The sequence below is a fragment of the Ichthyophthirius multifiliis genome, assembly GCF_000220395.1.
Source record: "Ichthyophthirius multifiliis unplaced genomic scaffold scaff_1120509249568, whole genome shotgun sequence".
In the NCBI taxonomy this organism is placed as follows: Eukaryota; Ciliophora; class Oligohymenophorea; order Hymenostomatida; genus Ichthyophthirius; species Ichthyophthirius multifiliis.
In genome coordinates this window covers 1,251-14,781 of record NW_004087592.1, presented here as the reverse complement: position 1 = coordinate 14,781, position 13,531 = coordinate 1,251, and the positions used below count along the sequence as shown (strand labels likewise).

At 17.9% G+C, this 13,531-nt stretch overlaps 1 protein-coding gene across 1 annotated transcript, besides 23 other annotated features; it reads left to right on the top strand. All coding sequences in view use genetic code 6, as the record gives it.

The window, feature by feature from the left end:
* Positions 1-2,682: 2,682 nt before the first annotated feature.
* Positions 2,683-2,721: a microsatellite.
* Positions 2,722-2,942: 221 nt separating this feature from the next.
* Positions 2,943-3,065: a microsatellite.
* Positions 2,947-2,985: a microsatellite.
* Positions 2,973-3,021: a microsatellite.
* Positions 3,066-4,344: 1,279 nt separating the features above from the next.
* Positions 4,345-4,388: a microsatellite.
* Positions 4,345-4,390: a microsatellite.
* Positions 4,345-4,404: a microsatellite.
* Positions 4,348-4,495: a microsatellite.
* Positions 4,413-4,494: a microsatellite.
* Positions 4,419-4,531: a microsatellite.
* Positions 4,441-4,539: a microsatellite.
* Positions 4,475-4,539: a microsatellite.
* A 901-nt stretch (positions 4,540-5,440) lies between these two features.
* Positions 5,441-5,507: a microsatellite.
* Positions 5,450-5,502: a microsatellite.
* Positions 5,508-6,054: 547 nt separating the features above from the next.
* Positions 6,055-6,125: a microsatellite.
* Positions 6,055-6,150: a microsatellite.
* Positions 6,151-6,343: 193 nt separating this feature from the next.
* Positions 6,344-6,376: a microsatellite.
* Positions 6,377-7,558: 1,182 nt separating this feature from the next.
* Positions 7,559-7,624: a microsatellite.
* Positions 7,625-10,084: 2,460 nt separating this feature from the next.
* IMG5_012910 (zinc finger lsd1 subclass family protein, putative) lies at positions 10,085-11,754 on the top strand (the record flags this gene model as incomplete). Its single annotated transcript, XM_004039665.1, has 2 exons — positions 10,085-10,904; positions 10,953-11,754. Coding segments are annotated over 2 exons (1,622 nt in total), but the record flags the coding sequence as incomplete, so codon positions are not given.
* A 1,468-nt stretch (positions 11,755-13,222) lies between these two features.
* Positions 13,223-13,301: a microsatellite.
* Positions 13,224-13,376: a microsatellite.
* Positions 13,300-13,375: a microsatellite.
* Positions 13,300-13,389: a microsatellite.
* Positions 13,318-13,389: a microsatellite.
* Positions 13,390-13,531: the final 142 nt, after the last annotated feature.

Genomic DNA, 13,531 nt, shown 5'->3' with positions numbered 1-13,531 from the left:
AAAACTACTTGCATTATATGTGATTAAGGTTATTATAAAAATAATTTGAACGAATGTAAACCTTGTAATATTAATTGTAAAACTTGTCAAAATGATACTCCAGATATATGTGCTTCTTGTAATTCACCTAAAGTTTTACAAATAAAAAACTAAACATGTGTAGATGCTTGTGATAGTAATTAATATTTAGATAATACTCAAGTTGATATACCTAAATGTAGGGATTGCATTAATTTATGTCTTAAATGTGTAGACGCAAATTCTTGTTAACTTTGTGTAAATGGCAATTTTTTTAATACAAATACTTTGAAATGTGAACCATGTGATGCTTAGTGTACTACATGTGAAAACGGTACTGATAATACTAAATGCCTGTCCTGCTCACCTCCTTTATATTACCAATAACTGGAAAAAAAATGCGTTAGGAATTGCAATTAAGGCTAATATCCGAACTCCTTAAAGTGGTTTATGCGAATTTTGTGATTCCGAATTTGCTAAACTTGTAGAGATTCAAAGACTTCTTGTCTTACTTGTAATAATAATTAATATTTATAAACTAACTAAACTTGCAAAGATATCTGTTTACCCAAATAATATCCGGATAATGCGAGAAAATGCTAACCGTGTAATGCATCATGCTTATCATGTATTAATAATACCTCATGTTCTACATGTGCTGATGGTAATTATTTAAATTCTGTTACTAAACTTTGTTCGCCTTGCTCCGCTAATTGTAGAACTTGCGATAATAATGCTAATACTTGTACATCCTGTATTAAGGGCTAATATTTAAATACTGATACTAATAGATGTGAACAATGTAACGCAAACTGTGTAGCGTGCGAAAACGGACCCACAAATGATTAATGTACTGAATGTTTACCTATAAATTTTCTCACTTAAGATCGAATATGCGTTATTGCTTGTTAATAAAATTAATATGTAGATGCATTAAGAACATGCTAATAATGTAATGCGTCTTGTCTTACATGTTAAAACGCTATTTCGTGTAATACATGTAATGCAGGATATTATATAAACACAAGGAGTAATTTATGTGAAAAATGTGATGATAATTGTCAAACATGTGAAAATGGAATAGTAAATAATTAATGTATTACCTGTAATAATAATTAAGTTCTTTTATAAACTAGAATATGCGCCGATAATTGCGATAATAAATAATTTTGAGGATTAAAATAAAAATTGTTAGTAATGTGATCCTACGTGTCTTACTTGCTCGAATCCTAATACGTGTGATACTTGTGAAGAAGGGATCATATTTAAAAAGAAGTACATAAAAATGCGAATTATGTGACTTAAATTGTAAAACATGTATAGAAAAGGGCAAATGTGTATCTTGTAAATAAAATTTTTTTTTAACCTAAGATTAATAATGCAAACTAGAATGTGATTAATCTTTTTTTCCAGATTCTTAAGGAAATTGTTAACCATGTGATTCTAATTGTTTAAATTGTAAACAATTTAATTAATGTACAGAATGCTTTTAGGGACTCTATTTATTTAATGGATTCTGTAGTAATGAAATCTATTGCTAAGAGAATACTTACTTAGACCAAAACGAGTGCAAAACAGAATGTCCTTAAAATAAATTTAAAAATGTAGAAACTAATACATGCGATCCTTGCCATTTTTCATGCAAAAGATGCACAGAAGCAGGCAATATTAAATGCTTGGAGTGCGAAAATGGACTTGTTTTGAATGAAGATGGTAAATGTGAGAATAAAGTATAACAAACACATGCTGCTACAAATAAGTTGATGTTTAAAATATATCTTGTGGTTACTATATATATATTAATCGCGTGTATAATCTGCTATTTTTTAGATTATAAATCCTATTATAGAAATAGGAAAGTGAAAAATTTCGAAGAAGAAGAATATAAACCGAAAATAGCAAAATCTTAAATGGAACCCGTAAAAAACCAAATTGAAACATAAAATGTAGCAGAAAATTTAAGCAAAGAAAATTAAAGGTAAAGGTTAAGGTCCAAATCAGATATTCAAAAATCAAATGAATAAATAGACATAAACTCACAATTGAATATTAATAAAATTAATACAAATCCTAGAAAAAAAAGTAATTATCTAAGTTAAAGTTCAGTTTCTCCAAATAAATATATATAGAATATGTCTGGATTTGAAAATTATCTCGAAAAATAAACTATATTAAATAATACAAATAAGAAAAACAATACAAAGGTTATCTTATTTAATGATATTTAAAATGAAAACAATAATATTAAAAAATTAAATAGAATTAATATAAATCATAATAATTATTAATATGACTAGAAATTATATTTTACACTAATTGCGAATGAATTTCTGGAAATGTATTTATTATAAGACTATACACGAAACTCTTTACTTAGGATTCAACTTATGTATTTTAAATAATGCTTATTTATGCTATTTTGCTTTTATTCTAATAAGAAAGGATATTTTATAATCGCAATTTTAATACTAATGTGTATTTTATTTAAATAATATTTGAATAAAATTATTGAAAATATTAATTTTTTAAAATGTCTTAGATATATAGTTTTAAAGTTGATTTTACTATTCACTTTTATAATATTCTTTATTTTATTTATTTTAAAAAAATGTAGTATTATTAATGAAGAGGAAGATTATAAATGGACTATTTGTTATTTAATAGTTTTGATTATAGATATAATTTTGATTTAAAATATAATTTCATTTTTAAAATATTTTTCAAGTGTAAGAAGTTTAAATGGATATAATGATAAATTATAAAAATTCTTAGATTATACTTTTGTTTAAAATAATATAATAGATTAAATAAAAATAAATAAAATAAAATGAAAATTATTTTGTATATTTAATATGATTAGAATAAATTTTATATATTAAAATTAAATAATAATTATATAAATTTACAAATAAAATAAACTGAATTAATAATAATATAAAAAAATAAAATAAAAAAATAAAATAAAAATAGTAATAAATAATATAAATGGTAATAATAATAATAATAGTTATAATATAATAATAATAATAATAATAATAATTATAATAGAATAAATTATAAAAATAAAACTATCTATTAATATTTAAATTAATATAAACATTTTTTTTAAATTATCTTTACTTTTAAAAAATTTAAATATTTAAATTTAATTTTAATTTATTTTTATATTATTTTTTTTAAATCTTAATATATATATATTTATATGAAAAACTTAAAATTATTTTAAATTTAATATAAAAGAATAATTTATTTTATTTTTATATTTAATTAATTTTATATTCATTTGATTATAATTAATAATTTTTTAAATCAAAGTTAAAGAATGCCAAAAATTCATATAATTTACGTTTTTAAAATTAAACATAAAAAAGTTATAATATTGTAATTAAAAAGCAATTATGTAAAAAAAATAAAAGCTAATTTGTTTAATTTTATATGAAATAAATTAAATAAACATATATTTTACTATTTAATTTAATAATTTATACATTTAAAAATTTAATTTTTAACATATTTTTTAATAATTTATAAATAGAAAATAAAACTAATATAAATATATATTTCAAAAATGAATTAGATTAATTTATGAATAAAAAAAATATAATTTAATAGGTAATAAAAATATAATATTTAATAGATAAAATTTATTTATATTTTAAAAGACATTAAAATTTGAAATAGAGAAAAAATAAAATAAATTATTAATATATTAATCATAATTTTTTTAATAATATATATATTTTAATGATTAAATTTAAGAAGAATTTTTATTTTTTCATACAATTTAAAAAATATATCATAAATTGATATTTGAAATTTAATTTTTTTTTGTAATTATTTAAAAAATTTAATAAAACAATTTTTGAAAATAAAAAAAAAAAAATTTCTACAATAATAAATTTTAAACACAGGAAAAAAATATAATCTATCAAACAAATTACTAATAACTAAAATATAAACAACGAAAAAATCTAAATCATATATAATTATTTTGAAAGATTAATATAAAAAAAGGTTATACAAAAAAATAAAAATTATAATATAATTGTGTAATTAAATTATTTATTTATATTTATGCATAATAAAAAAGAATAATATTAATATAAAAATTATTAATTTATTAAAATAATTATATTATTAAATTAGATTTAGTATAAAAAATAATATATATAACATTTTATTTAATATATTAAATTATAATAATTATAATATAAACATTATATAATTTTTTAACTAAAAATATATTAAAAAATATTTTTGTAAAAGTATTTAATAGAATGTTAATAGTAAATTAACATTATTATTAACATGGAAAAAAATATAGTGAAAATAAAAATATTAAAAAAAAAATAAAAAAATAAAAAAAAAAATATTAAATATTAAAAAGTAAATTAATAAGAATAAATTATAAACATTATAAAAATATATAATTATAAATATATAAAAAAATTAAAAAATATATAAGTATAAATATATATATATATATATATATATATATATTTATAATATATAATAATATATTATTTTTATATTTTGTATTTACTATGATTTATTTATATTAATAATATATAATAAAATATAATTTTTTTCTTTCTAATATATCTTTTATTATTAATTTAATATTTTTAAAAATTTATTACTTTATTATTTTACATTAAACCTTAAAATTCTTTTTTTGAGATTATGATGTGAATTTTTTTTAAAAGTTTTTTTTTAAATAAGATATATATATATTTTTCTTGTAGATTAATAAACTATGATTTATTGAATTTACATATATTTTTAGATGTTCTATATTATTTTAAAGATTTTTAGATTTTTTTTTTTTCCTGTATGATGAGTTAGCCTACTTTGATTATACTTAGTTTTTTCTTACTATCTCCATATATTAAATGTATCAGACTACTTTGTCGTCGTGCTTCTAGTATGAATAAATCCTATAAAAGAAGATTATTAAGTAGTATTAGACTCAATAAGTTGATATTGTGTCGCCTCATCAATAACAAGAATTATAGATTTCTGTTTAATATTTTTCTAGATAATCTCTCTTAAGTCTATATAGTTTATGAAGGCAATATTATTCTCTATTCTCTTATTATATGAAATAAGTATAATTGCAGAACCTACAGCAATATTTAGATTGACTACTTTAAAAATTTTTAAAGATGAAATTAAGGGAAAGAATTTCATTCGTATTTTTTACTATAGGAAATACAGAATTTTTCAGATTAGATTAATTTTTTGAACATTCTTTAGAATACTAAGGTTCAAAATATTTATTTTTAATCAATTTTCAGATTAGATAGGGCACTATAAATAGAATTTTTATTAAATGTTTAAATCATAAAAACGAAATCTGCTATCTTTAATTACATAAAAAAACCTAATAGGGAAAATGGACAGTCTATGGTTACTATTTAGCAAAGGAAAGGAAAAGGAAAAGGAAAATGAAAATGAAAATGAAAATGAAAAGGAAAATGAAAAAGGAAGAAATATTAAAAATTTATGAAAATATGAAAAAAATAACGCTAAATATTAGATTATTAATGAATATAAAAAATCATATGATAATTTATTTAGATAAAAATTAGTTTTATAATTAAATTACATATTATTTAATATATATAATAAATAAATATTATATATATATTTATTTTATTTTATAATAATTATATAAAAATTTTAATTTTCTTTTCATGAAATATATTTAAAAAATAATTTGTTCTTAATAAGTCTATATGTATAGTAAATTTTATTTGATTATTATATATTTAACTTAAAAAGATATATACAAGTATCATAATCTTTTTATTATTCTTAGTTGTATTGACTATAATTATTATATTACGATTCTCAAGATTATACAAATTTATTTATTTAAGTTATTTGATATGAATAAAATATACTTAAATCAGGTATCCTAGTTTCATAGTATAAGAAATTATTATACCTAAATCTTAAAAATAATTAATACTAAAATTTTTAAAATTGTTTTTATAACAAATCATCTAACGCAAAAATCGTATATTAAAATAATATATATTTATATATTGATATTTTTATTTTATATGTATATATATTTATATTTTTTATTTAAAATATTTATAATTAATTAATATATATTTATTTATTATTTTTTTACTTTTAAAATAAATATAAATTTTGTTATATTAAATTATTTTAATAATTACGTTTAATTATTTTTTATATCATTCCTAAAAAAAAAAAAAATACAATACTTTATTTATATCTTATAAAATCATTATAATATTTTTTTTAAAAAAAAATATTTACATAAAGCATTTATAATAAAAATGATTTAATTTATTTTATTTTAAATATATTTTTTTTTCAAATAAACTATATATCTATAAGATACATTTTTATATGTTTTTCTTTATAATTAAATGAGATTATTAAATCATATTCTTATAAAAAAATAAAAACAATATATAGAAACAGGATATATAAAAATATTTGAATATAAAGTATACATATTCAGTTTTATTTAATACATTTTAATAAAATCATTAAAACCTCCCATATCCCATAAATGTTTTAAAAAAATTAGTTTTATATTTTATTAAAAAAAATAATCTTTGAATAAAATAAAGTCTTAAGAGCTTTTTCGTGTTTTTTAAGAATATATAAACTCTTTTTTTCCCGACATTTCTTGGTATACTTTTTAGAAAATAATTAATAGGCTTTTTTTAACAACATTAAATTAAAAATTTATTTTACTTTAGATTTTACCTTTTTTAAAAAAATTAATAATCTTATATATAATGTTTACTTATATAAATTAAACTCTTGCCTCATATAATGTCCAAAAGGCTTTTAAACTAATTAAACCACTTCCCAATGTTATATATTTTTTAATTAAAATAAAATAAGGAAAAGCTTAATATAGTTAATTGACCATAAAATTTAAATATAAACCATCAGGATTAAGCTGATTTTTAGTTAGTAATGTACAATAAATTGAAAAAAATGTATTTTTTATATTTTTTAATTGTGAGTAAAAATAATATTATTTAGTGCTTTATACTTTTTTATTTTATAAATATAAAATATTTAATAAGTTAAATTATGTTTTATATTTTCTTTAATTTCTTCTTGTATTTTTTATACAATTCTATCTGATAAAACTTCTCTAATTTTATCAACTAAGATTAAATTTTAAATATGGATTTAATTTATATATAAATATGTGTTATATACTTATGTAGTTTAATTGAAATATGAAATATATTTAAAAATAAACTCTTATATATTATTAATTTAATATTTAACCTGAAAAATAAGAAAAACTAAATTTTTTAATATTATGTATTTTATTTTTTAGAAAATTATATATAAAAACAATATTATCAGATTTTATTATGAATTATATATTTATTAAGGATATTTTTTATATCAATATTTTATATAATATAATTTTTACATTTGTATTGATATAAAAATAATTTTATCAATTATTTTAAATATTATAAATATATATATAATAAAAAGTACTTATTGATATATATAAATTAAATATTTTTTATATATTTAATAATATAATAAATATTATATTTATATATTAAATATAATTAATTTTATTTTTCATAATTATTGTTTAATAATTAATTAATTAATTTTTCTTTTTTTATTTTAATTTTATTATATTATTTTATATTTTTTAAAAAAATTATTTTTTCTATAATTTTAATAATTATTTTATATATTGGACATTTTTTTAAAATAAATCATGTATAAATATTATTTATAAAAATTATATTTTCTTATTTCATATTTAAAATCTATAATATAATTTCTAAGACTTTGTCTTCTTAATTATTTTCTTAATATTCTTTTAGATTTAACTTATATAACTTAGATTATCTAATAATACATAATACTTCCAATAAACAAATTTTAGCAATTTATTATTTTTATTTAATTCCAATTATATATGATTAATTTATAATTATTCTTCATAATTTACATAGAACAAAAAATTGAAAATAATATTCGGAACTAAATACATTTTTCATGAAAAATTTTAAAGCTTTTTGGGTCTATAATATTTTTTTTATTTATTGACTAAATAAAATTAAAAACATATTATATTTATTTAATATAAAAAAAAAAAAAAGTTAATAAAGATTTTATTTTTTTATTCATAAAAATTCGAAATTTTGGATTTACTGATAAAAAATATATATATTTAATAATTTTTTTATTAAAAGTATTTTAAATTATATTATATTAAAAATTATTAAATAAAATTAATATAGATAATATTATTATTTTATGATTAAATGTAAATATGTAATTAATTGATAACTTTCAAAATAATATGAATCATATATAAAGCATTTAATATATTATATTGTATTTTTATATATCAAATTAATTTGAATTTATTTAGAACATTAAAATTTATTAATTTGTGTTAATTATTATTTTTTTCATTATATTAATATATGCTCAATAATAATATAAATTACTATCAGATAAAAATTAATATTAAGATACATATATTACCAATTATATTAGAAAATTAAATTTATATTCTAATTTTATATTAATATTTTAAAAATATGATATATTAATATAATATTAAATAATTACATTCAATAATATAATAAAATAAAAAGATTGCATCATAATAATAATAAATTGATATTTCTAAAAGTAATTATTAATAATAAATTTTATAAATCAAATATATTCCGTAAAATAAAAAATAGAAAAAAGAAAGTATAAAAAATTAATTACAAAAATCAAAAAGCTAATAACTAAAAAAAAATGAAGAGTAAATAATTAATTTTATTATTAATTTATTTAATTTTGATAATCTAAAAAATAAATACATTCTAATATCCATTATAAATATATCTATATTGGTATAACATTTCTGAAGAATCAGCCATAATAATAAGACCAACTAATGAAAATCCAATGAAATATTATTATTATTGTATATTAAATGAAGATGGTTATATAACAAAGTAAATAATTCTAGATAAATTGATTGAAGCAGTCGACGAAAATGCATATTTTATTGAGACTAAATTAGGCCGACCAAAATTATTTATATTAAACCGTTTATAACATAATTACTAAATAATAGATTTAATAGATCTTTATAATTTGGAAAACAATAGTATATATAAAATTCTCCCTTCAAAAATGTTATCTTTTTCAAATATCAGAATTAGAAATAGATGAAATCAATTAATATTTTAAAAAATTAAAATGCAATATTCAATTCGAAATATTTCGCTTTTTATAACACTCCTTTTTTTGATGACAATTGTGACTAAGTCCCGATTCAAATAAAAGATATTTAATTAGTGTAAGGATATTGTAATACTAATCATATTATTGTTGTAGGCGATTATAATATAAGATAACGTCGCATATATGATTTATAAAGGATAAAAATACAAAATTGCCAAATTTCCTAAAAATAAGTGCATGTATATAATTGATATTGATAATGATATAGCCCTTACTTTAGAAAATAAAGTAGCAAATTAAAATGTATTTGTAGTTCAATTTAACTTTTCTGGAGATACTGTTACTTTGAAAAAGAAACTAAAACTGCAATAAAGTAAATTTTATATGTCTGAAATTTTTGATTTTGGAATTGGGAAAAAAATAATTTGCTTTGGGACTTCTAATACTTGGAAATTTTACGACTTACTTACTTTTAATGAAGTATAAATGTCTCCAGATAGTTCGCCGATTTAATTCGGAGAATATTATGATATTTTGTGTTATAAATCGGTCATTATTTTTGGAAACATTGTATACGATATATCATTTGATCAAACATCTGATTAAGTCCGTGTGATCTAAAGAAAGGATTAAAAAAATAAATATTACACACTTCCTATAAAAGATCATAGGTACAGATAGTTATTTTTAAAAGGAAAAACTTTAATTGCGGATGATTAAAATCATAGTGATAAAAATATCTACTTATATTCAATTGAAAATATGCTTTGTAGAGATACTGAGCATATAACTAATAATCTATAATGTGTTTAATGCGAAAATAATGAGTATTTTAAAGATGATATATGTGTAGGTTGCCCAAAAGGAACTTTTGTTATAAATAATATATGTACTGCATGTATGGAAGGATGTATATAATGTGATAATAAAACTACTTGTTATTATATGTGATTAAGGTTATTATAAAAATAATTTGAATGAATGTAAACCTTGTAATATTAATTGTAAAGCTTGTCAAAATGATACTCCAGATATATGTACTTCTTGTAATTCACCTAAAGTTTTACAAACAAAAAATTAAAAATGTGTAGATGCTTGTGATGATAATTAATATTAAGATAATACACAAATTGATATACCTAAATGTAGGGATTGTGATATTTTATGTCTTAAATGTGTAGACGCGAATTCTTGTTAACTTTGTGTAAATGGCAACTTTTTTAATACAAATACATTGAAATGTGAACCATGTGATGCTTAGTGTAATACATGTGAAAACGGCACTGATAATACTAAATGCCTGTCCTGCTCACCTCCTTTATATTACCAATAACTGGAAAAAAAATGCGTTAGGAATTGCAATTAAGGCTAATATCCGAACTCTTAAAGTGGTTTATGCGAATTTTGTGATCCGAATTGCTAAACTTGTAGAGATTCAAAGACTTCTTGTCTTACTTGTAATAATAATTAATATTTATAAACTAACTAAACTTGCAAAGATATCTGTTTGCCGAATTAATATCCGGATAATGCGAGAAAATGCTAACCGTGTAATGCATCATGCTTATCATGTATTAATAATACCTCATGTTCTACATGTGCTGATGGTAATTATTTAAATTCTGTTACTAAACTTTGTTCGCCTTGCTCCGCTAATTGTAGAACTTGCGATAATAATGCTGATACTTGTACATCCTGTATTAAAGGTTAATATTTAAATACTAATACTAATAGATGTGAACAATGTAACGCAAACTGTGTAGCGTGCGAAAATGGACCCACTAATGATTAATGTACGGAATGTTAACTTAATAATTTTCTCACTTAAGACAGAAAATGCGTTATTGCTTGTTAATAAAATTAATATGTAGATGCATTAAGAACATGCTAATAATGTAATGCGTCCTGTCTTACATGTTAAAATGCTATTTCGTGTAATACATGTAATGCAGGATATTATATAAACACAAGGAGTAATTTATGTGAAAAATGTGATGATAATTGTCAAACATGTGAAAATGGAATAGTAAATAATTAATGTATTACCTGTAATAATAATTAAGTTCTTTTATAAACTAAAATATGCGCCGATAATTGCGATAATAAATAATTTGAGGATTAAAATAAAAATTGTTAGTAATGTGATCCTACGTGTCTTACTTGCTCAAATTCTAATACATGTGATACTTGTGAAGAAGGATCATATTTAAAAAGAAGTACATAAAAATGCGAATTATGTGACTTAAATTGTAAAACATGTATAGAAAAGGGCAAATGTGTATCTTGTAAATAAAATTTTTTTTTAACCTAAGATTAATAATGCAAACTAGAATGTGATTAATCTTTTTTTCCAGATTCTTAAGGAAATTGTTAACCATGTGATTCTAATTGTTTAAATTGTAAACAATTTAATTAATGTACAGAATGCTTTTAGGGACTCTATTTATTTAATGGATTCTGTAGTAATGAAATCTATTGCTAAGAGAATACTTACTTAGACCAAAACGAGTGCAAAACAGAATGTCCTTAAAATAAATTTAAAAATCTAGAGACTAATACATGCGATCCTTGCCATTTCTCATGCAAAAGATGCACGGAAGCAGGCAATATTAAATGCTTGGAGTGCGAAAATGGACTTGTTTTGAATGAAGATGGTAAATGTGAGAATAAAGTATAACAAACACATGCTGCTACAAATAAGATGATGTTTAAAGTATATCTCGTGGTTACTATATATATATTAATCGCGTGTATAATCTGCTATTTTTTAGATTATAAATCCTATTATAGAAATAGGAAAGTGAAAAATTTCGAAGAAAAAGAATGTAAACCGAAAATAGCAAAATCTTAAATGGAACCCGTAAAAAACCAAATTGCAACATAAAATGTAAACAAAGAAAATTAAAAGTAAAAGTTAATGTAAAGAATGTCCAAATCAGATATTCAAAAAGCAAATTAATAATTAGAATTGATAAATATAAACTCAAAAATTAATACAAATCCTAAAAGAAGTAGTAATTATATTAGTTAAAGTTCAGTTTCTCCGGATTAAAATATATAGAATATGTCTGGATTTGAAAATTTTATAGGTAATTAAATTATATAAAATAATACGAATAAGAAAAACAATACAAAGGTTATCTTATTTAATGATATTTAAAATGAAAATAATAATATAAGCAAAGTTAATAGAATAAATATAAATCAGAAATATTATTAATATAACTAGAAATTATATTTTACACTTATTGCTAATGAATTTCTGGAAATGTATTTATTATAAGACTATACACGAAACTCTTTACTTAGGGCTCAACTTATGTATTTTAAATAATGTTTATTTATAATTGTTTGCTTTTATTCTAATAAGAATGAATATTTTTAAATCGCAATTTAAATATTTATGTGTATTTTAGTTAAATAATGTTTAAAAAAAATTATTGAAAATATTAATTTTTTAAAATGTCTTAGATATATAGTTTCAAAGTTGCTTTTATTAACGATTTTTTTAATATTATTTATTTTATTTATTTTAAAAAAGTGTAGTATCATTAATGATAGAGAAGATAATAAATGGACTATTTGCTATTTATATGTTTTTTTCGTAGATATAATTTTGATTTAAAATATAATTTCATTTTTGAATTATTTATCAAGTGTAAGAAGTTTGAATAAAGAAAATGATAAATTGTAGAAATTCTTAGATTATACGTTTGTTTAAGATAATATAAAATATTAAATAAGAATTAAAAATAAAATATGAAAAATATTATCATATTATTTTATTTTTTATATAATAAAATGTATTAAAATAGTAATAAATATAAATAAAAAAAATTAAATTAAAGAGTAAAATAAAATAATATCTAAAAAAGAATATATATGTAAATAAGTAAAAAAAATAATATAAAAAAGTATAAAAAGTAAAAAATCAAAAAGGTTAAATTAATATATGTAAATTATAGAAAAAGGCAAAAATAATAATAATAATAATAATAATAATAATTATAATAATAATAATAATATTAACAATAATAATAACAATATTAATAATATTAAATATAATTTTATTATATATATTTTTATCTATAATATATATATATATATATATATATATAATATAATATATATTATTTATTATATTCATTATTTTAAATTAAATAATTATAATTAATACACAATAAGTATAATATCAAATAAACATAATAATAAGAATCATAACAAAAATTAAATAAATATATATAATAAAAAATAGCACCTATTAAATTATAATAATATTATTATT